The sequence below is a fragment of the Eurosta solidaginis genome, chromosome 2, assembly GCF_040869045.1.
Source record: "Eurosta solidaginis isolate ZX-2024a chromosome 2, ASM4086904v1, whole genome shotgun sequence".
NCBI lineage: Eukaryota > Metazoa > Arthropoda > Insecta > Diptera > Tephritidae > Eurosta > Eurosta solidaginis.
In genome coordinates, this window is record NC_090320.1 from 114652031 (window position 1) to 114678993 (window position 26963).

The 26963-nt window shown below is 42.9% G+C and overlaps 1 protein-coding gene across 5 annotated transcripts in view; it reads right to left on the reverse strand.

Moving 5' to 3' along the window:
• Nucleotides 1-26963, reverse strand: part of LOC137240175 (protoheme IX farnesyltransferase, mitochondrial-like) — a 367290-nt gene that overhangs the window by 246879 nt on the left and 93448 nt on the right. For 4 of the 5 annotated variants that reach the window (XM_067766114.1, XM_067766111.1, XM_067766112.1 and 1 more), the window contains exon 3: nt 4884-5570. The exons of the other annotated variant lie outside the window; for it this stretch is intronic. In XM_067766114.1, coding sequence (XP_067622215.1) covers nt 4884-5570 — 687 coding nt within the window. The remainder of the gene's footprint in view (nt 1-4883; nt 5571-26963) is intronic. 5 annotated transcript variants of the gene reach the window in all.

Sequence of the window (26963 nt, forward strand, 5' to 3'; positions counted from 1 at the left end):
TTAGTTGCCAATATAGTGGATGCCTCAACACGTCCTATTTTTGCAAAGGGACAAAAGAAAAGACCTTCTTCACCTCTTCTAATTAAGAAGCTAATGTTAGAGACCACCCCTATTGATATTTATACTCAGTTGAGCAGAGCTCAAGAGTATAATAACTTTGATTGGATAACGGTTGGTTGTACAGGTATAAAGGAATCGAGATAGATATAGATTTCCATATATCAAAATCATCAGGATCGAAAAAAATTTCATTGAGCCATGTCCGTCCGTTAGCACGATAACTTGAGTAAATTTTGAGGTGATGAAATTTGGTATGTAGGTTCCTGGGCACTCATCTCAGATCGCTATATAAAATGAACGATATCGGACTATAACCACGCCCACTTTTTCGATATCGAAAATTTCGAAAAACCGTAAAAGTGCGATAATTCATTACCAAAGACGGATAAAGCGATGAAACTTGGTAGGTGAGTTGAACTTATGACGCAGAGTAGAAAATTAGTAAAATTTTGGACAACGGGCGTGGCACCGCCCACTTTTAAAAGAAGGTAATTTAAAAGTTTTGCAAGCTGTAATTTGGCAGTAGTTGAAGATATCATGATGAAATTTGGTAGGAACGTTACTCATATTACTATATAAATGCTTAATAAAAATTAGAAAAATCGAAGAACGACCACGGGCGTGGCACCGCCCACTTTTAAAAGAAGGTAATTTAAAAGTTTTGCAAGCTGTAATTTGGCAGTAGTTGAAGATATCATGATGAAATTTGGTAGGAACGTTACTCATATTACTATATGTATGCTTAATAAAAATTAGCAAAATCGAAGAACGACCACGCCCACTTTAAAAACAAAATTTTCTTAAAGTCAAATTTTAACAAAAAATGTAATATCTTTACAGTATATAAGTAAATTATGTCAACATTCAACTCCAGTAATGATATGGTGCAACAGAATACAAAAATAAAAGAAAATTTCAATATGGGCGTGGCTCCGCCCTTTTTCATTTAATTTGTCTCGGATACTTTTAATACCATAAGTCGAACAAAAAATTTACCAATCCTTGTGAAGTGTGGTAGGGGCTTAGATTCTAGGACGATAACTGTTTTCTGTGAAAAAGGGCGAAATCGGTTGAAGCCACGCCCAGTTTTTATACACAGTCTACCGTCTGTCCTTCCGCTCGGCCGTTAACAGGATAACTTGAGCAAAAATCGATATATCTTTACTAAACTCAGTTCACGTACTTATCTGAACTCACTTTGTATTGGTATAAAATATGGCCGAAATCCGACTATGACCACGCCCACTTTTTCGATATCGAAAATTAAGGCCCACTCCCTTTTAAAATACTCATTAACACCTTTCATTTGATACCCATATCGTACAAACAAATTCTAGAGTCACCCTTGGTCTACCTTTATGGCCATTTCTTGAAATGCGTCCAGTTATAGAACTAAGGCCCACGCCCTTTTAAAAACACTAATTAGCACCTTTAATTTGATACCCATATCGTACAAACAAATTATAGAGTTACCCCTGGTCCACCTTTATGGCGTATTCTGGAAAAGGCGTCCACCTATAGAACTAAGCCCACGCCCTTTTAAAATACTCATTAACACCTTTCATTTGATACCCATATCGTACAAATGAATTCTAGAGTCAGCCCTGCTCCACCTTTATGGCGATATTCCTAAATGGCGTCCACCTATAGAACTGTGGCTCACTCCCTCTTAAAATACTCTTTAATACCTTCCATTTGATACACATATTATACAAACACATTCCAGGGTTACCCTAGGTTCATTTTCCTACCTGATGATTTTCCCCTATTTTGTCTCCATAGCTGGGGGGGAGGGACGAAACAAATTAAATGGGGTCACACTGAAATGACAGTCCTTGGTCGGGAAAAATCCCGAGTCGCTCCGGTACATAGAACCGACTGCCTCTCAGCTGAGTATGTAATGTTCGTTTACACCCGAACTTAGCCTTCCTTACTTGTTTTGAATTTTTTGGAAGATAAATTTGTTAATTGGCGCTTAACCGTTTAGGAGATGCTGGTCGTTGCGTAACAAGTCACTCCAGCTAATCCCCTGTTTCGCGATAACTGACGGCAACATGGGGCACCAAGAGAGATCAAAGTCTTCTCCCACCTGCTTCTCCGAACCCAATGGAGATCTTCCTATAACATGCCCACGCCAGCAAAAACGCTGTAGCTCTTCGCAGGTTAGCTAAACATTATCGTCCAGTTGGAGTATGATAGTTCGCGAAGGCTGAATTTACCGGCTGAACGGCCAAAGTCTACCGACGTGGTGTAGAGCTAGTGTGTTGGCCTATCCATAAAAAACATTTAAGAAAATTTGTATAAATGGTATAGATTGTCCCTCGGCATTACCTTGGCACCAAAACTTCGTCCGCCTTAGAAGATAAAGTTTTGGCTCGGCATAAAACATGTATTTTGGTGAGCCAGTTCTTAGAAAAACGAATACACGATACGCAGCCTTCGAATTAGATGGAAAGCTAGATCTTAGTCTCCTCGGATATATATCACACCAAATTGTTATTATTAGTAGATATATATCCCTTCCGTACACCTTGGCGGTAAGTCGGGTTTTTCTTCTCGTCGCGTAGACGCAGATATATTTCTAAACAATTTGTTGAAGAAAATTCCTCAGAAAAGAATCGTGGCCTGATGCTTTTTATTGCGGGAAATCACAATAAAATTCTTGAATTGAAAATTTTGGATTGCGGTTGACCGTTGAGATTTCTTTCCCCCCAATAAAAAATTTGGTTTTGGATAATATATCATAATATTAATGTTAGAACGCAAAAATATATGGTAATTCTATACGACAGCCTGACACAGGTAATACGCGTCCAAAAATACCGAGAGAGGTGTCAAAAGACTCGTATTGACCTCTACAACAATAATCCGAAGGCGGAAAATAAAAACTTTAGATCGTTCAAAAGATATTAACGAAACCTGGAGTGCTCCGAAACCAACGGTGGGATCCATAGTATTTTTGGGCAGAACACCTTTCTGCATTGGCGGCCTTTGGCCGCGCTTATAAAAAATTACCCTGGGTGGGTCCAACACCGGTTTGGAGACCAAAACTATATCCGCGCAAAACACTTACATATGTGTACAATTTTTTTTGTGGGTACCACAAAATCATCAAAATTACAACAACCATAGGAAAATTTTCAATTTCTTTTGCAAATATCTCTTGAGAGACCCATAATTTTTTACCTCCGCTTTCGGATTCGCGTCTTTTGATACCCCTCTTGATATTTTTGGACGTGTATTAAAAGTGGCATGCTGTCGTAGAGAATTACCAAATATATTACAGTTTGTTACATTTTTGTTATGAAAACAAAACCAAAATAAAAATGTGAGAGCGGTGAGAATTTTAAAATTTTTTTAAACGTCATTTGCCTCTCACTGGTTTTGCATTTAATATTTGTATCATGATATCAACAGCACTATAGCAAAATCGTATGCTATGCTTGCTTTCATTCGTCGTTTTAGTTCCAACCTTAGTGATCCGTATACTTTGAAGCTCTTATACACGTCACTTGTTCGCTCCAAACATGAATATGCGGTCTTCATTTGGAGAACTTATTTTGACTCTCACATCAAACGACGCGAACGTGTTCAAAATATGTTTTTGCACTATGCTCTACGTTCTTTAAATTTTGTAGACCCACTTCCGCCATATAATGCCAGAAGCAAATTAATCAATCTGAAATACTTAAACTCTAGAAGAACTATTCCCTCCCTCACTAAAGTGATCGACATTATAAATGGTATAATAGATTGTCCTCTTTTACTTGAGGGTATATTTTTTAATGTCCCGCTGCGTTGTCCTAGGAATAACGAACTTTTTTTCTTGAAACAAGTTAGAAGTACTTATGCTACCAATGCTTTACGGAAACTTAACACCCATTGGGTTCCCTGTTCTCTGATTTATTTAGCTGTAAACCCAAATTTGTAGCATCACTACATGTAAGTTTTGATTAATATTGTAATTCTGTAATCTTGTAACTTTCATTTCTTACTTTACATATATTATTTATAATAAGCGAACAATTTAAAATGTTTGTCATTAATCTGTAAGTGCATTTTCGTCATGTATGACTACAAATAAATGAATAAATAAAAGTTCTCTCCTTGGGCGCTGCTCATTGACGCACTTATCCATCTTTCGCACAGCTCACTTTCAAAAGTTTCAACAACTTCCTCCAGAACTTCGCTGAAGGTGAACTGGGCTAGAGAAATGTCCACATTTTTTCCGATTCCCGTTTGATACCCACCTTCAGCAAAGAAATTTAAAACTGCACTCAGTTTCAAAAGCGTACAAGGGTATCGCCAATATTTTTTGCGATGCTATGCAAATCCCGGAAAGTTTATGATTTCTTAAAATAAAAACAAAACAAAGGATATTCTAATACTAATAAGTGTGGCAACTCCAACGGATTTGTACTATCGCGCAACCTTCTTCTTTCTTAGTGCTCTGTCGATGTTGCTGTGAATCTTCTGCATCATTAATTTCGTCCACAACCATATGAAATACAATACTATGCAATATTTATGTATATTTTTCTTCAATTTAGGTTAATATCATCACAAGGAGCAAAATTTAATTTTCTTAAACAAAAAAGGCAACGGGTAATGTTCGTCAGATGACAAAATAGCTGACATCCTCACTTATTCTTCTTGCTTGGAGAAAATAATTGAGGTAATTTTTCCGCGGGAAATTCGAGAGAACAAAATTCCGTGTGAATATTTAGAATTGATCTGTATTATAAGTATTTTTTCTTAAGCCTATAAGCTTCCAGTGGCATAGGGTGGTGTATCACTGTATGTATTATCTTGAACTTACTTACCCAGGAAACAGAAGTATGCATTGAATGGAAAGGACTCCAGGACAAACCATGATGATGTCACATCGAAGAATGGGGCTGATGCAGATAGAAGTGCAATAATAATAGTATACCGCAATGCTGTACGACGACATAACACAGGATTAGTTACAGCCATCATACGATAACCTGCTCTTGAATAATCCGGTCGAAGGTTCCAAGATAATGCATTAAAATGAGGAAACTGCCAGGCGAACAGCATTCCGGCTAGAATAAGTGCTCCTTCATCAAGATTTCCACTACATCCAGTCCAGCCAATCAACGGAGGAATAGCTCCAACTAAGGAGCCAATCCATGTATTCAGTATACTCATTCTTTTTAAAGGTGTATATATTGAAGTATACAATAGGAGATTGGTGGCACCCAAAATTGCAGTCAACACATTAACTCCAAAATAAAGTAAGCATAAGCCTGCAGTTGCTGAAACGAATGCAAACTCTACTGAATGCAGGGGCGTTAGTTGCCCTCTTACTAAAAGTCGATTCTTTGTTCTTGACATTTGTGAATCAAACGGAACTTCGTGATATTGGTTTATAGCATTGGCAGCTGCGGAAACAAGACCAGTACCCAAGGAGCATGCCATAAATTGGTATAACTGAAAAGGACCAGGCGCCATTGCATACCCGCTCATTGCGGTTATCACAACCAGGGCTGAAATAGTATAATTGTTAAGATTCCTTTGTATATCTGAATTTACGGTAAAAGTCTACAACAGCGGTCGACTGCTAGCACACGTTCAAAATTGTCGCAAAAGGTGTCAAAATACGTATTTTATCTCGTTCGATAGCTCTGCGACTTGATTTACTACAAAAGAGTGTAGAAGTACGCCATGTATTTAATAACTTGTTTTTTTTTTTATTGTAATATGTGTACTATGATCGCTTCACGAGCATGTAGATAGTTTATATATATTGGTGCGGCTTGATTTTTATACTCAGCGTGCTTGCGCACAGAGTATATTAACTTTGATTGGATACCGGTATGTTGTACAGGTATAAAGGAATCGAGATAGATATAGACTTCCATATATCAAAATCATCAGTATAGAAAAAAATTTGATTGAGCCATGTCCGTCCGTCTGTCCGTTAACACGTTAACTTGAGTAAATATTGAGATATATTCACCAAATTTGGTACACGAGCATAGATTGGTATTGAAAATGCGCGAAATCGGATGATAACGACGCCCATTTTTTATATATGTATATAACATTTAGGAAAACACAAAAAACCTGATTATTTAATAAATAATACACCTAGAATGTTGAAATTTGACTGATATTGAAACTCTTGATAAAAATTTGAAACACTTGTGATAAAATCTATTTTACACATATTATTAATCATAAATCAAAAGTCGTTAAACCTATCGTAACAAAATTCGACATTCGTTTATTATAAATTAACGAAATGGGTTAAGGACCACGCCCACTTTTATATAAAAGATTTTAAAAAGGGTCGTGGACGTATAAAATAAGCTATATCTTTGCAAAAAAGAGCTTTATATCAATGGTATTTCATTTCCCAAGTGGATTTATAACAATAATTAGGAAAAACTTCAAATCTTAAAAAATGGGCGTGGCACCGCCCCTTTTATGACTAAGCAATTTTCTTTGTTTCGGGAGCCATAACTCGAAGAAAAATTTACATATCGTAACAAAATTGGGTAACATATTTTCTTTATAGCAGGAAATATTTCTAGAAAAAATAGACGAGATCGGCTAAAGACCACGCCCACTTTTATATAAAAGATTTTTAAAAGGGTCGCAGACGAAAATAATAAGCTATATCTTAGCAAAAAAAAGAGCTTTGTATCAATAGAATTTTACTATCTAAATTGAATTATAACATTAAATTGGAAAACACTAAAATTTTTGAAAATGGGTGTGGGACCGCCCCTTTTATGACTAAGGAATTTTCTATGTTTCGGAAGCCATAACTCGAACAAAAATTAACATATCGTAATGAAATTGTGTACACATATTTTCCTTATAGCATAAAATATTTCTAGTAAAAATGGACGGGATCGGTTAAAGACCACGCCAACTTTATATATTAAACAAGTTTAAAATGGTCGTAGACTAGAATAATAAACTATAACTTAGCAAAAAATAGTTTTGAATCAATGATATTTCACTTATCAAGTTTTATTGTAAGAGGAAATGGGGAGACATTCTTTTTTAAACGGGCGGTGCCACGTGTTATGTAGAAAAGTAATTTATCTGAAATGAAATGTACAATTGAAGCTCACGCTGAGTACACTCGAACTTAGGCACCTTTACTTGTTTTGTTCTTTTTTAAAATTGCCAGTGCGGAAAGGCATCATTCTGCGAAACTTGGCTTAAGAAACTATCAGTTTAAAACGGATTTGGCCCCTCCAGATTTTACGCTGAAGTGCTATAATCAACAATTCAAAATTTTGTATGTTTGAGGATAATGCAATAAGGAAAAAATAAATAAGTGCATAAACTGTGTAGAAGCAAACAGGAACAGATGAAAGCCACAACTCAATGGATAAAGCATATCCTGTTTATCAACAAAAACTATCCGCCAATAAAAGGAAGCGAAGTATCTTGTTGTACACAGAAACATGCACCACGGTTCTTATCATGGATACAGAGTTGGATATCCCGTCATCCAAATGCATTCGTTGCGATTCCCGTAGCAGGCATACGGGTGGCGTTAATTTTTATGTGAGTGAAAATATACAGTTTAGTTTGTCTGTAATAAAGCCAAATTTTTGAAGCGATAAGGACACCCCCGAACCTTTTTGGAATTTTACCGATGTTGATAGTCCTTTGCAATAACCATTAAGGTGCTAGCTCAACCACCTCGGGAAAGATTTAATATGACTGCATTGAACCTTCTATACCATCCATCCTACACTTCTTAGTTCCATGAGAAGCTTGTGGTCGCCAGAGACTCGCCTTCTAAATATGTGTATTTGTAACACGATTCGCCCCGCGTAGGTGAGGTTGACAATTGGGTTGCGGAAGTTATGAACTGCGCCTATCAACCCCTTCAATCCCAAAATAAAGTCATTTATTTATTATTAGTCTACAAATTTAACAATTATTCAGACAAAACACAGTTACGGATTACAGATAAATTACAGGAGCATATAAAGTAAACAAAGTTTGTATTATAAAATATGTATATATAATATTAAATCAGTTGTCGGGATGGACTGCAATGCCGAGCAACGGGAATTGATTATTAATGCTGTCGGAATGGACGTGATTTCGAGCAGCTGATGTATATTTAACACACAGTAAGTAGGGCTACGATGTGTGGGAGGTTGGAAAGGACGTGATTGCAAGCCACCCACCCTAATCATTGCGTATTTAAAGTAGTAAGTAGATATATTTTTTTATTACGTGGAGTGAGTCACACGTATCAATGTTTCTGCAGCGCTTATTGAAATCAGTACACAGACAACAAAGAGGTTCGTCCATTTCAAAGTTCGATCTGCATGTTCTTTTTTTCATTTTGGATAGAACTTTGAACTATTTAAGGTAATTTTGAAACAGTTATGAGTTAAAGGCAGTGAGTATATATTTTTTTATACTGTAAAGTGTGTCACAAGTATCAATATTGTTGCAGTGATTATTGAAATCTTGACACAGACAACGAAGAGGTTCATGCATTTGAATATTCGATCTACATGTAATTAAATATAGCGGTTGGAAATACCTAGAGGGCCTAAAAGGAACATTAAACATAACCTCGCCAAGAAATGGACTGTTTATCCCCCCTCTTAATAGTTTTACCATGAATAAAACACCAAGCAAATCCCTACGGCTCTGTAGTGTAGGCAGCTGTAAAAGCTTTAACTGGCTGCAGTAGGGCGGTAGATTCCTTGATCCCAGGGCAAATTATTTAAAGCAAAAATCAAAAATTGCTTTTGGACCGATTCCAATTTTTCGCTGTGAATCTGCGGGTTCCAGATAATGGAAGCATATTCCAATATAGGTCTTACTAACGATAAAAAAAAGAGTTTTAGTGACATAGGGGTCATTGAATTCCTTTGACCACCTTTTTACGAAAGATACGAGTCCCTCTAGCCCTACTATTCACACACGATTCGATATGTAATTTGAAGTCCAGCTTAGGGTCCATTACACCGCCAAGATCAGTAAAGATTGTGACTTGCTTAATTATATAATCGCCTATCAAGTACTGATGGGATTTAAAAGATTTCCTTTATGTAAATGACATCAACTTCGCAGTTCGTCCCAAAGTTGTTGGATACAAGGGTTGTGAACTCCAGCAAATTGGACACAGTGGACTAACCCTTGCAAAAGCCAAGTAGTGACAGGTCCACTGCTGAATATACTGTAAAAGCCAGTTGCTTTGTCACAATTGGTTCAAATAGTTTTGAAATAGCACAAACCTTGGCTATCCCTCTATAGTTTGTGACACAAGATTTATTCCCACTTTTATAAAGTGGTATTATAAATAACTCCTTCCACATCTTAGGGAATATCCCTTGCCTCAAAGAAGCATTAAAAAAGCAGGTAAGGGGTTGACAAAGAAATTGAGCGCAAGGCCTTAGAACAACAGATGGTATTTCATGTTGTTGTTGTTGTTGTTGTTGTATTAACAGTGCTTCGCCCCATTCAATGGGAGCGAACACTCACAAATTGTCATCAAAATCCTCTAACGGGAGTCCAAAGAAACTGGCTGTTTCAACAGGGGCGGACCATAGAGATGGGTGCTAGAGGCGTAGGTTCCACATTACAATTAAAAAGATGACTGCTGTCATGTGGGGGCACATCACATCCAGGATATACATTAGGTATGTCGGGGTTAATTCTGGACAAGTAAGAGTTTAGCCTGTTACAGTATCCAGAAGAAGAAGAGGGCGTTTGCCTTGGTAGTGTGCTTTCTTCTGCAAGGATGGGATATTGCATATTAATAACGGGGTTCACCGGGCGCGTCCTGACAAAGGCGTTTACCGATTATGAGTGGATTTACTTAAGGGCCTGCTTATGCTTTCCTGGATCAAACGGCAGAGTTGGCAGGTGCCGGATCTCGTCATAGTGCTTTAGGAGATATTCCCTTAATCCCCGTGGAGGCGGTACTAAATCAAGCAGTTGTTTGCTAGGATGTCCTGGTATGTGACAATTAAGCACGAACTGTTTGTTCAGCATTTAATTGTGCTCTTTAATATTGAGCTCTTTGTCCTCACTATGTAGATAGTGTTCGGGAGTCATAAGGAGACATCCGGTGGTAGTTCTGATTGCAGAATTTTGAAAGGTCTGTAACCTTTTCCAGTGTGTATTTTTAAGACCAGGTGACCAGAATGGTGACGCGTAGCTCATGAGCGGCGGCCAATTGCTTTGTACGTGGGTAGCTACGTTTCCTTATCTTTTCCCCGTGTGCTGCCGGCAAGCGACTTGAGGATTTTGTTGCGACTTTGTACTTTAGAAACAATCTTGGTGGCATGAGCCTTGAAGGTTAGAGTATTATCGAATGTTACCCTTAAGATCTTTGGATGACTGACAGTCGGTAGTGTGACACCATCGACACGTACGTCCAATATTTGCGACATCTGTTCCTTCCACGTCGTAAACAGGGTGGTCGTGGATTTTGTCGGTGATAATGCCAAGTTTTGCGAGGTGAAGAAACCGGAAATATCGGGGAGATAGCTGTTTATTTTGGAAATTAATTCATCAACTGAAGGGCCAGGTCCTGTAGCCATAATCGTGCAGTCGCCAGCATAGGAAATGATTGTGACTCCTTCTGGTGGGGAAGTTTTGATATGTAAAAATTAAACAGAAGCGGGGATAGGACACTACCCTGTGCCTGTTTAATTTTTCTAGGTTTAGAAATTTCGTTCCTAAAGTCAACCGACGCCTGCCGACCACTCAGGTATGTAGCGGTCCATCTTTTTAGACAAGCGGGAAGGTATGAGCCTTCTATGTCTTTGAGTAGCGTGCCGTGGTTGACTGTGTGAAAAGCCCTTGAAAGGTCAAGTGCCACGAGCACCGTCCTATGATGGGGTTTTTGCTGATTTAATTCGTAATTAATCTGAGTTTTAATGGCATTGAGCGCGATGATGGTGCTGTGCATTTTACGGAAGCCATGTTGGTGCGTGGCTAGGCGTAGATTTGCCGTGAAATGAGGGAGCAAAACGGTTTGCAATGTCTTAGCTACTGGTGAAAGGAGTGATATCGGTCGATAAGACTCGCCTTCGTTGGCAGGTTTTCCAGGCTTTAGTAGCGGTGTTATCCTTGCCATTTTCCATTTTTCGGGAATGACGAAGGATTCCAGTGACAGGTTGAAAACATATGTTAGGTATTTTATTCCCTCATCGCCAAGGTGTTTAAGCATTGGCATGGCTATTCCGTCGGGACCTATCGACTTGGAGGGCCTGGCCTTACGGATGGCTGCTTCAACCTCTGTGGGGTGATGGCAATTGCTGTTTTTATGTACGGGTCCCTTTTATTTGGAATCCAAATCTATAAATAAAGTTTTGGTTGCAAAGATGGAGATTCGAGCTATCAGCGAGCTTTGGGCAATTTTGGTCGTAGTGATTTTGTTTAGCTAGATTTTATTAAAATAATTTGTTAAAAATAAACGATTGTGAGCACACAAAGAAATCTATTTCTACTATGGCACTATTGTGAATATTTGCACTGCATTACCGGCAGTTGCTACCATACGCCAGATGGCAGCGCAAGCTGTGGGTTTTAATTGATTGATAGAACAGCTGATTTCTGTTGATATTTGATAAGAGACTTGGTTACGCAAGATGCGCACGGGTCCTGCTCGTATCTTATTATTATTACTAGTGCTAGTTTGAGCATTTATTTTGTAGTTACTATCATTTGGTTTAAATATGTTTGTTTGCTTTCTATGTCTAAAATCTATACGTCTTAAATCATCAATGGCAGCCACCGTGGTGTGATGGTCGCGTGCTCCGCCTACCATACCGAAGATCCTGGGTTCACGCCCCGGGCAAAGCAACATCAAAATTTTAGAAATAAAGTTTCTCAATTAGAAGAAAATTTTTCTAAGCACTCCGAGTGTATTTCTGCCATGAAAAGCTCTCAGGGAAAAACTCATCTGCTTTGCGGATGCCGTTCGGAGTCGGCATAAAAGAAGTAGGTCCCGTCCCGCTAATTTGTAGGAAAAATTAAAAAGGAGCAAGAAGCAAATTGGAAGAGAAGCTCGGCCTAAAATTTCTTCGGAGGTTATCGCGCCTTACATTTATTTTTTTGTTTAGTTTTAGATTAGGGTATCTTAAAATTGTGTCATTTAATGTACTATTTGTTTCAATATATGCTCGAATCGGACCATCTTTTTTCTCTAACAAAATATCTACCAAATCTCTATTTGCGCTGTCAGGAGAATACAGAGAAGACTGTATACCATCAAAATCATATAGTTCATTTAAATCGAACTTTGCCTTCTTGAAAAAAGTTCTCGTAAGGTAGACACCTTAACCATTCTACAAAAATTAAATATTTCGCCATAAGTGTGACGAGGTCAAAAATACTGCTTTTAATTTCCTCCCAACCAGCGTTCTCTCCTAGCTCTTGTATGGTTTTCCCATCATCTCCTATAACTTTTTTAATATTTTAAGCCCGAATTCTTTTAATTGAATGTTTCCCTCGCAAAGCTCAAACGTTTTTTCTGCTGACCTGAAAAAAGCGCCAGCATTTGTACCGAAACTGGCTTAAAACGTCTTTTGGACTTAAGAGCAAAAACATGTTTGTTGCTATTTGCTGCTGTAGTTAATTTGGTTTCTGCAGTTGTTGATTTTGTTGCTGCTGCATCGCCAGAGCTTCATGTTGTTGTTGCAAAACTTGCTCCAACTCAGCGGTTCTTTGTTTGAGTGCTTCTAGGTTCTCCATATTCGCCAACGGTCTATTTGAGTCAAATATATTTTGTCGTCTCTTCATTCAAATTCTTTTCATCAATCGTTATTTCTCTTTTATTTTATTTTTCACTTCTCTGCATGTGCCAATTCGTTTTTCACCTGCTTCAATTTAAAATTATATTGCTTCTTCTTTCTTAAAATTCTACTGTTGTTTGTTTCTTTTACATATCCTTTGTTTTCGTCCAGTTTCTCTTTTGCATATATATATGTATACTAGTTAATTGTTTTTGACTTTTCAATTGTTCTCTCACTCGCTCTCTGCTTACTAATTCAAAACTTGAATATTGTTTTTGTTTATCATACATCTAAACGGTAATGGCCGTCCAACAAGGCGCGCCAGTCGCTCCTTCGCTCCGCCAACCGACGCCAATTGGTCACACCAAGGGAGTTTAAATCGTTTTCCACCTGGTCCTTCCAACGGAGTGGAGGCCGCCCTCTACCTCTGCTTCCATAGGCGGGTTCCGACAGAAACACTTTCTTGGCCGGAGCATCATCTTTCATTCGCATAACATGGCCTAGCCAGCGCAGCCGCTGCGTTTTAATTCGCTGGACTATGTTAATGTCTGCGTATAGCTCGTACAGCTCATCATTAAATCTTCTTCGGTATTCGCCATCGCCAACGCGTAGAGGTCCATAAAACTTTCGAAGAACTTTTCTCTCGAACACTCCCAAAGCCGCTTCATCTGCTGTTGTCATGGTCCATGCTTCTGCCCCATATAGCAGGACGGGTACGATAAGTGACTTGTAGAATATGATTTTCGTTCGCCGAGAGAGGACTTTACTTTTCAATTGCCTACCTAGTCCAAAGTAGCATTTATAGGCAATATTGATTCTTCGTTGGATTTCAGTGCTGATGTTGTTGCTAGTGTTGATGCTGGTTCCCAAATAAGCGAAGTCTTTTACTATTTCGAAATTATGGCTGCCAACAGTAGCGTGGTTGCCAAGGCGCATATGCGCTGACTCTTTGCTCGATGACAGCAGGTACTTCGTTTTGTCCTCATTCACCATCAAACTCATCTTTACCGCTTCTTTTTCCAGTTTGGAGTAAGCAGATTTATTATGAAAACGTATATATTTACATATAATTACGCACATATATATATATAAATTTTTTTATTTATTTAGTATTAATTTTTTTTAATTTTTTTTATTTATTTTACTTTAATATAGTAATTTTAGTTATATTCGCCCTTTTAGTTATTTACATTTGTCTTTTATTTATTAACGATTATTCTTTTTTTTTTATTAATTTATTTGCACCAGAAACATGAATGTATGTCCATGTACATAAATAAGTTTAGGTAAGTTATAGAAAGTGTTTGTGGAGATTAATACCACGTATTTATAAATGTATAAAAACTTTTTATTAAATTCAATAATACGCCTAAATGTATGCGTATACAATATTTTTAAAATTTTCAACCTGAATGAAATCAAAATAATGAAAATAAAATTATTGAATAAACTAATGAAATTTCAAAGTATATAAACATTAAACAAATTGAACGTAACTCTCTTTTTATGTGAATTCTTGGTGTTGTTGTTGTAGCAATGCTCGCCCCACCTAATAGCCCCGACCGATCACAAATTGTCATCAATATCCTCTAACGGGAGTCCAAGGAAACTTGCCGTTTCAACAGGGGTGGACCATAAGGAAAAGGGTGTTAGAGGCGTTGGTTCCACATTACAATTGAAGAGATGGTTGGTGTCATGTGGGGACACATTGCAAGCGGGGCATACATTTTGTATGTCGGGGTTGATTCTGGATAGGTAGGAGTTTAACCTGTTACAGTCTCCAGAACGAAGTTGAGCAAGAGTGACACGCGTTTCCCTGGGGAGTATGCGTTCCTCTTCCGCGAGTTTTGGATAATTTTGGTTAAGTACTGGATTCACCGGGCAGTTCCTGGCATAAAGGTCCGACGCCTGTTTATGGAGTTCACCAAGGACCTGCTTGTGTTTTTTCACTTCATACGGCTGGATTCTCAGGTGCCGTATTTCCTCAAAATGCTTACGGAGATGACTCCTTAAGCCCCTAGGCGGCACTGGTTCATCAATCAGATGTCTGTTGGGATGCTCAGGTTTCTAGGTATTCAACAGGAACTGTTTGGTCAGCATCTCATTTCTCTCCCTGATGGGGAGAATTCTCGCCTCATTATGCAGATGGTGTTCTGGGGACAAAAGAAGACAGCCGGTGGCGATTCTGAGAGCAGTATTTTGGCAGGCCTGTAGTTTCTTCCAGTGGGTGATTTTTAGGCTTGGCGACCATATGGGTGACGCGTAGCACGTAATCGGCTGGCTAATTGCTTTGTATGTAGTCATGAGCGTTTCTTTATCTTTTCCCCAAGTACTGCCAGCGAGGGATTTGAGGATTTTGTTACGGCTCTGAATTCTCGGAACAATTGCGGCTGCGTGCTCACCAAAATGTAGATCCTGATCAAACGTCACACCCAAGATTTTGGGGTGTAGGACAGTCGGTAGCGTAGTGCCATCACGTGGATGTTCAAAATGGTCGACATTTGGGACGTCCATGTTGTAAATAAGGTCGCGGATGATTTAGTCGGTGATAATGACAGGTTTCGCGAGGCGGAAAAACTGGAGAGATCAGGGAGGTAGCCGTTTATTTTATTGCATAGCGCATCGATCTTTGGGCCTGGGCCTGTGGCCATTATTGTGCAGTCATCGGCGTAGGAAACGATTGTGACTCCTTCCGGTGGTGAAGGTAGCTTAGATATGTAGAAATTAAACAAAAGTGGGGATAGGACACCACCCTGTGGCACCCCTTGTTTAATTCTCCTTGGGTTTGATGTTTCGTTTCTAAATTGCACCGATGCCTGCCGACCACTCAGATAATTTGCGGTCCACCTTTTAAGACATGGCGGAAGGGTAGACCCTTCCAGGTCTTGCAGTAACGAGCCATGGTTGACCGTATCAAAAGCTTTTGATAGGTCTAGCGCTACGAGTACTGTTCTATGGTGGGGGTATTGATTTAAACCGCAATTTATCTGGGTGCTAATGGCATTTAGCGCGGTGGTAGTGCTATGGAGTTTTCTGAAGCCATGCTGATGAGGGGCTAGCTGCAAATTTGCTTGGAAATAAGGGAGCAAAATGGCTTCAAGCGTCTTTGCCACTGGTGATAGGAGAGATATCGGACGATACGACTCACCTATATTAGCTGGTTTCCCAGGCTGTAGTAGCGGGACCACCTTGGCCATTTTCCATTTCTCAGGTATGACAAAGGTGGAAAGAGACAGGTTGAAGACATGCGCTAAATAGTTGAAACCCTCTTTCCCTAGGCTTTTAAGCATCGGCATGGCTATGCCGTCTGGGCCCACTGCTTTGGATGGTTTAGGACGACCAATGGCGTCCTCAACCTCTTTAGCGGTGATGGTGATTGGTGACGCGCTGAATTTGTGTTTATGTGCGCGTCTATTGGCTCTCCGTCTATCTTTGTCGACCGTAGGATGCATTATATATTGTCGGCAGAAAGCGCTCGAGCATTTTTTCGCGTCCAACAGCACTTTGTCGCCAAAGGCGATGGACACTTTGTCTTTGTGCTTAGTCGGATTCGATAGGGACTTTACGGTGGACCAAAGTTTACCCACACCGGTAGAGAGGTTACAACCTCTTAGGTGCTCCTCCCATTTCGCCCGCTTGTGTTCATCCACAAGCAATCTGATGCGTTGGTTTATATCCCTTATTTGGGGGTCGCCTGGATCAAGCTGTCTTATAAGGTCACGTTCTCTCGCTAAGTTTGCGGCCTCCGCCGGGAAGTGGGGCTGGATTTCGGGAATTCTCCCGGCGGGAATGAAATGTGCCGAGGCGGATTTAATGACCTTACGGAAGGCACGCTCCCCTTGGCGGGCATCAGTCGGGATAGGGAGGGCAGCAAAGCGGCTGTCTGTGAAGGATTTATATTCTTCCCACTTTCCTTTTTTGAAGTTTATGAAAGTGCGTTTTTCAGTGACGATGAAGTCGGCGGTACGCTCAAGCGAAATAAGTATGGGCAGGTGGTCGGATGCCAATGTTACTATCGGCTGCCAGTTGACGCAGTTTACGAGTTCTGCGCTCACGATTGAGATATCTGGCGAGCTGTGACAGCTTCCTACCATACGCGTGGGGGCGTCTCCGTTTATTGTGCAGAACGTCGTTTCTTCTATTTGATCGCCAACATCTCACCCCTACTGTCTGCCCGCAAGTTTGAATGCCATAGATCATGATGGGCATTGAAATCGCCTAAGATAATGCGATTTTTGCCAGTGAGTAAGGCCCTGATATTAGGGCGGTATCCACTGGGGCAACAGGTGGCAGGAGGGATGTAGATGTTGATGATTTCTAGGTTTGCATCGCCTGACCGGACAGATAGGCCTTGACGTTCTAAGACATTGTCCCTGCGGTCGATGCCAGGATCAAATATATAATATTGCACAGAGTGGTGTATGATAAACGCGAGACCGCCTCCATTTCCGCTCTCGCGGTCTTTCCTGTGGACATTATACCCAGAGCAGGTCTGCAATGCAGATCCTGCTGTGAGTTTAGTCTCTTGTATCGCAGCAATGCGGATGTTGTGCCGCTTCATGAAATCGACTATCTCCGTAATCTGCCCAGTTAGTCCATTACAGTTTAACTGCAGAATTCTGAGGTGCATAACGGGAGACGTCGCCATTCTGGGGGTAAGTGACGGGTGACTACGCCTGGGTTGTGGAAGGCCAGGACGCAATTGTTGTTGTAGCCTTGGGACTGGGCGTCCTTGGGCAAGCATTGGGGTACCCGGATGATTTGGGTTTGCGACCTGGCAACATGGCGCGATGAAACCCGTCGGGGGGTTGCCGTCGCGGAGACCAGAACATCTAGGAAAGTGGCACCACCCAAGGCAGGAGCTGCATGGGGCAGGTTGGTCGGACAGATTGTTCTGGGCTTGATCCCAAAACCCGACGTCCACGTAACTTTTATAAATCTTTTGTGGCTCCTTGCTGTTCACGCCCAAGGGCGTCCCGTAGTCTACGCCTAAGCGCCCCCCACTAATTTCCAGCAGCCCCGCTGCTCAGCAAGCCACAACAAGTACCCGCTGTTGCTCGCGCCCCACGGCGCCAACAACTCAAACAGCTGATACCACTCATAACTACTACCTTCGTAGTAGAGTTGGTAGCAATGCTGAGCATCAGCCCCTGCCCCCGTCTTCTCCCCCCCCCCCCCCCCCTCTTTTCCGGCAGCAATCGTGCAGGTCAGGGAAACAGACTCTTAGTCCCAACCTCCGTTTGCACCGTCTGCGAGCACAGAATATATAGGTTTGCGACATCCGCCCCATGCAGCTCCTGCCTTGGGTGGTGCCACTTTCCTAGATGTTCTGGTCTCCGCGACGGCAACCCCCCGACGGGTTTCATCGCGCCATGTTGCCAGGTCGCAAACCCAAATCATCCGGGTACCCCAATGCTTGCCCAAGGACGCCCAGTCCCAGGGCCACAACAGCAATCGCGTCCTGGCCTTCCACAACCCAGGCGTAGTCACCCGCCACTTACCCCCAGAGTGGTGGCGTCTCCCCTTATGCACTTCAGAATTCTGCAGTTCAACTGTAATGGACTAACTGGGAAGATTACGGAGATAGTCGATTTCATGAAGCGGCACAACATCCGCATTGCTGCGATTCAAGAGCTAAACTCACAGCAAGATCTACATTGCAGACCTGCTCTGGGTATAATGTCCACAGGAAAGACCGCGAGAGCGGAAATGGAGGCGGCCTGGCGTTTATCATACACCACTCTGTGCAATATTATATATTTGATCCTGGCATCGACCGGAGGGACAATGTCTTCGAATGTCAAGGCCTATCTGTCCGGTCAGGCGATGCAAACCTAGAAATCATCAACATCTACATCCCTCCTGCCACCTGTTGCCCCAGTGGATACCGCCCTAATATCAGAGCCTTACTCACTGGCAACAATCGCATTATCTTAGGCGATTTCAATGCCCATCATGATCTATGGCATTCAAACTTGCGGGCGGACAGTAGGGGTGAGATGTTGGCGGATCAAATAGAAGAAACGAAGTTCTGCACAATAAACGGAGACGCCCCCACACGTATGGTAGGAAGCTGTCACAGCTCGCCAGATATCTCAATCGTGAGCGCAGAACTCGTAAACTGCGTCAACTGGCAGCCGATTGTAACATTGGCATCCGACCACCTGCCCATACTTATTTCGCTCGAGCGTACCGCCGACTTCATCGTCACTGAAAAACGCACTTTCATAAACTTCAAAAAAGGAAAGTGGGAAGAATATAAATTCTTTACAGACAACCGCTTTGCTGCCCTCCCTATCCCGACTGATGCCCGCCAAGGGGAGCGTGCCTTCCGTAAGGTCACTGAATCCGCCTCGGCACTTTTCATTCTCGCCGGGAGAATTCCCGAAATCCGGCCCGACTTCCCGGCTCCACTTAGCGAGAGAACGTGACCTTATAAGACAGCTTGATCCAGGCGACCCCCAAATAAGGGATATAAACCAACGCATCAGATTGCTTGTGGATGAACACAAGCGGGCGAAATGGGAGGAGCACCTAAGAGGTTGTAACCTCTCTACCGGTGTGGGTAAACTTTGGTCCACCGTAAAGTCCCTATCGAATCCGACTAAGCACAAAGACAAAGTTTCCATCGCCTTTGGCGACAAAGTGCTGTCGGATGGGAAAAAATGCGCGAACGCTTTCTGCCGACAATACATAATGCATCCTACAAAGATAGAGGGAGAGCCAATAGACACGCATAATAACACAAATTCAGCGCGTCGCCAATCACCATCACCACTAAAGAGGTTGAGGACGCCATTGGTCGTGCTAAACCATCCAAAGCAGTGGGCCCAGACGGCATAGCCATGCCGATGCTTAAAAGCCTAGGGAAAGAGGGTTTCAAATATTTAGCGCATGTATTCAACCTGTCTCTTTCCACCTTTGTCATACCCGAGAAATGGAAAATGGCCAAGATGGTCCCGCTACTAAAGCCTGGGAAACCAGCTAACATAGGTGAGTCGTATCATCCGCTTGAAGCCATTTTGCTCCCTTATTTCCAAGCAAATTTGCAGCTAGCCCCTCATCAGCATGGCTTCAGAAAACTCCATAGCACTACCACCGCGCTAAATGTCATTAGCACCCAGATAAATTGCGGTTTAAATCAATACCCCCACCATAGAACAGTACTCGTAGCGCTAGACCTATAAAAAGCTTTTGATACGGTCAACCATGGCTCGTTACTGCAAGACCTGGAAGGGTCTAGTCTTCCCCCATGTCTTAAAAGAGGGACTGCAAATTATCTGGGTGGTCGGCAGGTATCGGTGCAATTTAGAAACGAAACATCAAAACCAAGGAGAATTAAACAAGGGGTGCCACAGGGTGGTGTCCTATCCCCACTTTTGTTTAATTTCTACATATCTAAGCTACCTTCACCACCGGAAGGAGTCACAATCGTTTCCTACGCCGATGACTGCACAATAATGGCCACAGGCCCAGGCCCAAAGATCGATGCGCTATGCAATAAAATAAACGGCTACCTCCCTGATCTCTCCAGTTTTTTCGCCTCGCGAAACCTGGCATTATCACCGACTAAATCTTCCGCGACCTTATTTACAACATGGACGTCCCAAATGTCGACCATTTTGAACATCCACGTCGATGGCACTACGCTACCGACTGTCCTACACCCCAAAATCTTGGGTGTGACGTTTGATCAGGATCTAGATTTTGATGAGCACGCAGCCGCAATTGTTCCGAGAATTCAGAGCCGAAACAAAATCCTCAAATCCCTCGCTGGCAGTACCTGGGGAAAAGATAAAGAAACGCTCATGACTACATACAAAGCAATTAGCCAGCCGATTACGTGCTACGCGTCACCCATATGGTCGCCAAGCCTAAAAATTACCCACTGGAAGAAACTACAGGCCTGCCAAAATACTGCTCTCAGAATCGCTACGGGCTGTCTTCTTATGTCCCCAGAACACCATCTGCATAATGAGGCGAGAATACTCCCCATCAGGGAGAGAAATGAGATGCTGACCAAACAGTTCCTGTTGAATACCCAGAAACCTGAGCATCCCAACAGACATCTGATTGATGAACCAGTACCGCCTAGGGGCTTAAGGAGTCATCTCCGTAAGCATTTTGAGGAAATACGGCACCTGAGAACCCAGCCGTATGAAGTGAGCGCTTCCTAAGGCAGTCGGTTCTATGTACCGGAGCGACTCGGGATTTTTCCCGACCAAGGACTGTCATTTCAGTGTGACCCCATTTAATTTGTTTCGTCCGTCCCACAAATTGTCATCCTCCCAGCAGCTCCTTGCAGCAGGACTGCTACATATTCTCTTACTCCGGGAAGGTATCGAACCCAATCCGGGTCCGTCTCCTGACCCCTGTCATGAGAAATGGTTTTGCTGCATTTGCCAGAAAAGAATCTTTTTAGGACGGTCATACTCTGTTCAGTGTGTCTCGTGCAAGGGATGGTTGCATCGGACAGGTTGTTCTGGGCTTGATCCCAAAACCCGACGTCCACGTAACTTTTATAAATCTTTTGTGGCTCCTTGCTGCTCACGCCCAAGGGCGTCCCGTAGTCTACGCCTAAGCGTATCCCCACTACCTTCCAGCAGCTTCGCTGCTCAGCAAGCCACAACAAGTACCCGCTGCTGCTCGCGCCCCACGGCGCCAACAACTCAAACAGCTGATACCACTCATGACTACTACCTTCGTAGTAGAGCTGGTAGCAATGCTGAGCATCAGCCCCTGCCCCCGTCTTCTTCTCCCCCCCTCTTTTCTGGCAGCAATCGTGCAGGTCAGGGAAACAGACTCTTAGTCCCTGCCTCCGTTTGCACCGTCTGCCAGCACAGAATATATAGGTTTGCGACATCCGCTCAATGCAGCTCCTGCCTTGGGTGGTGCCACTTTCCTAGATGTTCTGGTCTCCGCGACAGCAACCCCCCGACGGGTTTCATCGCGCCATGTTGCCAGGTCGCAAACCCAAATCATCCGGGTACCCCAATGCTTGCCCAAGGGCGCCCAGTCCCAAGGCCACAACAGCAATTGCGTCCTGGCCTTCCACAACCTAGGCGTAGTCACCCCTCACTTACCCCTAGAGTGGCGGCGTCACCCCTCATGCACTTCAGAATTCTGCAGTTCAACTGTAATGGACTAACTGGGAAGATTACGGAGATAGTCGATTTCATGAAGCGGCACAACATCCGCATTGCTGCGCTTCAAGAGACTAAACTCACAGCAAGATCTGCATTGCAGACCTGCTCTGGTTATAATGTCCACAGGAAAGACCGCGAGAGCGGAAATGGAGGCGGCCTCGCGTTTATTATACACCACTCTGTGCAATATCATATATTTGATCCTGGCATCGACCGCAGTGACAATGTCTTAGAACGTCAAGGCCTATCTGTCCGGTCAGGCGATGCAAATCTAGAAATCATCAACATCTACATCCCTCCTGTCACCTGTTGCCCCAGTGGATACCGCCCTAATATCGAGGCCTTACTCACTGGCAACAATCGCATTATCTTAGGCGATTTCAATGCCCATCACGACCTATGGCATTCAAACTTGCGGGCGGACAGTAGGGGTGAGATGTTGGCGGATCAAATAGACGAAACGACGTTCTGCACAATAAACGGAGACGCCCCCTCACGTATGGTAGGAAGCTGTCATAGCTCGCCAGATATCTCAATCGTGAGCGCAGAACTCGTAAACTGCGTCAACTGGCAGCCGATGGTAACATTGGCATCCGACCACCTGCCCATACTTATTTCGTTCGAGCGTACTGCCGACTTCATCGTCACCGAAAAACGCACTTTCATAAACTTCAAAAAAGGAAAGTGGGAAGAATATAAATCTGCAACAGACAGCAGCTTTGCTGCCCTCCTTATCCCGACTGATGCCCGCCAAGGGGAGCGTGCCTTCCGTAAGGTCATTGAATCCGCCTCGGCACATTTCATTCCCGCCGGGAGAATTCCCGAAATCCGGCCCCACTTCCCGGCGGAGGCCGCGAGCTTAGCGAGGGAACGCGACCTTATAAGACAGCTTGATCCAGGCGACCCCCAAATAAGGGATATAAACCAACGCATCAGATTGCTTGTGGACGAACACAAGCGGGCGAAATGGGAAAAGCACCTAAGAGGTTGTAACCTCTCTACCGGTGTAGGTAAACTTTGGTCCACCGTAAAGTCCCTATCGAATCCGACTAAGCACAAAGACAAAGTTTCCATCGCCTTTGGCGATAAGGTGCTGTCGGATGCGAAAAAATGCGCGAGCGCTTTCTGCCGACAATATATAATGCATCCTACGGTCGACAAAGATAGACGGAGAGCCAATAGACACGCACATAAACACAAACTCAGCGCGTCACCAATTACCATCACCGCTAGAGAGGTTGAGGACGCCATTGGTCGCGCTAAACCATCCAAAGCAGTGGGCCCAGACGGCATAGCCATGCCGATGCTTAAAAACCTAGGGAAAGAGGGTTTCAAATACTTAGCGCATGTCTTCAACCTGTCTCTTTCCACCTTTGTCATACCCGAGAAATGGAAAATGGCCAAGGTGGTCCCGCTACTAAAGCCTGGGAAACCAGCTAACGTAGGTGAGTCATATCGTCCGATATCTCTCCTATCGCCAGTGGCAAAGACGCTTGAAGCCATTTTGCTCCCTTATTTCCAAGCACATTTGCAGCTAGCCCCTCATCAGCATGGCTTCAGAAAACTCCATAGCACTACCTCCGCGCTAAATGTCATTGGCACCCAGATAAATTGCGGTTTGAATCAATATCCCCACCATAGAACAGTACTCGTAGCGTTAGACCTATCAAAAGCTTTTGATACGGTCAACCATGGCTCGTTACTGCAAAACCTGGAAGGGTCCACCCTTCCCCCATGTCTTAAAAGGTGGACCGCAAATTATCTGGGTGGTCGGCAGGCATCGGTGCAATTCAGAAACGAAACATCAAAACAAAGGAGAATTAAACAAGGGGTGCCACAGGGTGGTGTCCTATCCCCGCTTTTGTTTAATTTCTACATATCTAAGCTACCTTCACCACCGGAAGGAGTCACAATCGTTTCCTATGCCGATGACTGCACAATAATGGCCACAGGCCCAGGCCCAAAGATCGATGAGCTATGCAATAAAATAAACGGCTATCTCCCTGATCTCTCCAGTTTTTTCGCCTCGCGAAACCTGGCATTGTCACCGACTAAATCTTCCGCGACCTTATTTACAACATGGACGCCCCAAATGTCGACCATATTGAACATCCACGTCGATGGCACTACGCTACCGACTGTCCTACACCCCAAAATCTTGGGTGTGACGTTTGATCAGGATCTACATTTTGGTGCGCACGCAACCGCAATTGTTCCAAGAATTCAGAGCCGTAATAAAATCCTCAAATCCCTTGCTGGCAGTACCTGGGGAAAAGATAAAGAAACGCTCTTGACCACATACAAAGCAATTAGCCAGCCGATTACGTGCTACGCGTCACCCATATGGTCGCCAAGCCTAAAAACCACCCACAGGAAGAAACTACAGGCCTGCCAAAATACTGCTCTCAGAATCGCCACGGGCTGTCTTTTTATGTCCCCAGAACACCATCTGCATAATGAGGCGAGAATACTCCCCATCAGGGAGAGAAATGAGATGCTGACTAAACAGTTTCTGTTGAATACCCAGAAACCTGGGCATCCCAACAGACATCTGATTGACGAACCAGCACCGCCTAGGGGCCTAAGGAGTCATCTCCGTAAGCATTTTGAGGAAATACGGCACCTGAGAACCCAGCCGTATGAAGCGGAAAAACACAAGCAGGTTCTTGGTGAACTCCATAGACAGGCGTCGGACCTTTATGTCGGGAATTGCCCGGCGAATCCAGTACTTGAAGAAAAATATCCAGAACTCGCAGAAGAGGAACGCATACTCCCCAGGGAAACGCGTGTCACTCTTGCTCAACTTCGTTCTGGATACTGTAACAGGTTAAACTCTTACCTATCCAGAATCAACCCAGACATACAAAATGTATGCCCCGCTTGCAATGTGTCCCCACATGACACCAACCATCTCTTTAATTGTAATGTGGAACCAACGCCTCTAACACCCCTTTCCTTATGGTCCACCCCTGTTGAAACGGCAAGTTTCCTTGGACTCCCGTTAGAGGATATTGATGACAATTTGTGATCGGTCGCGCCTATTGGGTGGGGCGAGCATTGCTACAACAACAACAACAAGTGAAAAAACACAAGCAGGTCCTTGGTGAACTCCATAAACAGGCGTCGGACCTTTATGCCGGGAATTGCCTGGTGAATCCAGTACTTAAAGAAAAGTATCCAAAACTCGCGGAAGAGGAACGCATACTCCCCAGGGAAACGCGTGTCACTCTTGCTCAACTTCGTTCTGGATACTGTAACAAGTTAAACTCTTACCTATCCAGAATCAACCCCGACATACAAAATGTATGCCCCGCTTGCAATGTGTCCCCACATGACACGAACCATCTCTTTAATTGTAATGTGGAACCAACGCCTCTAACACCCCTTTCCTTATGGTCCACCCCTGTTGAAACGGCAAGTTTCCTTAGACTCCCGTTAGAAGATATTGATGACAATTTGTGATCGGTCGCGGCTATTAGGTGGGGCAAGCATTGCTAAAACAACAACAACAACATGGAACAATTACAGATGGTAATATGCCAATAAGTATTGTAACGAATTTACTTGCAAATCCTCTTATTTGCAATCCTCTGCTAAGTTCGAATCACTAAACTGTTGAATAAATAACTCCAATATGTAATAATGCAAAATGGCCTTTATTAAAGTACTTCACAATAACACTCAAACTGTGCAGCGAATAGCTTGCTTAATAACCAAACTGATTGATAGCTCAAATGAAACTCTACTATTCAAAATAATACTGCTCTTGCTCGCTAGATAGCGTATTAGTCGAAACTTCTTGACAGCTCAAATCAAACTGAATTCCAGCGCCTCTACAATTGCCGCATCTTCTAGGCGCTTCCAGAATCTACTAGGCCAGCAGCTCTCAAACTTCTAAGCTGTAACTACAATTGCACAATTTTATAGTTTTTCTCATTGCATACTTATAGGAGTATCTCAGATATATGCATGTGTTTGTGCATTGACTCTCCGCTGCTCGTATACGTACATGGTACATATGTGTAGACGCAATTATTGTTTCGTTTATGTAGATACATAATGATTGATCTATGGATGTGAATTCACGTCACTGCTTAGCATCGGCTTAGGGACGATAGCATCGCTTAGTGCTGCTAACATTCGTTACACTGCCCTCCACCTAAGTTTGATCGTCCCGATCAGACAAATCTCTCGATCTATACGCTGCTAGCATCGCCAAATGTACCACTCTTCTATTTCGTGATTTCCCAATTGCTTGTATGCGGTAGATGACATCACTGATCGTCTTCACAACTCTGTGCGGGCCTTCCCAACTGCTCCGATATTTGGATGGAACATCTTACCGCCGGTGAGGGTTGTATAGCAGTACCAGATCTCCCTCCCGGAAACCTTCCAAATTATTTTCCTTGTCGTACCTGTATTTCATCTTACTACTCATTATCCTGGATCGTTCCCTCGCACTCTGTTGCTTGGCCAATGAAGAACTACTTCGCAGAGCTTGATCTTGACGAATTGACTTTGCATCATCAGTATCGTCTTGACGTTTCACAACAGTAGTACTCTCTGGCTTGAAACCACCCTTGCATTCTTTCTGGAAAATTCTTTCAGTCGTTTTAGTGCGTCCATTAGGGTTTGTCAATGCCAGTGTTTTTCTCGCAGGTACTTTTGATTTCGCTTTATTTGGCCCATTCGATCCATCAACCTTTGCTCGATCTACTTTCCTTGACTTTCGTGGTCTCTGTCGAATCTCCTCCACCAGCACTCGCTTACTGCTGAACACTTTTTCCAAGCTGAAGTTAAGTGGCACATCTTGGTTCTCATAATGCATCACCCTTCTCTGCATATCGATATTGATGTCATGGTCAACCAAGAAATCCACTCCCAATATAACTTCATCAACAATCTCCGCCACAACGAATTTGTGTAAAACCATGACCTTCCTAATTAAGACATCACAGATCACTTCTCCCCGGACTTGGTTATACTCGCCAGTGAC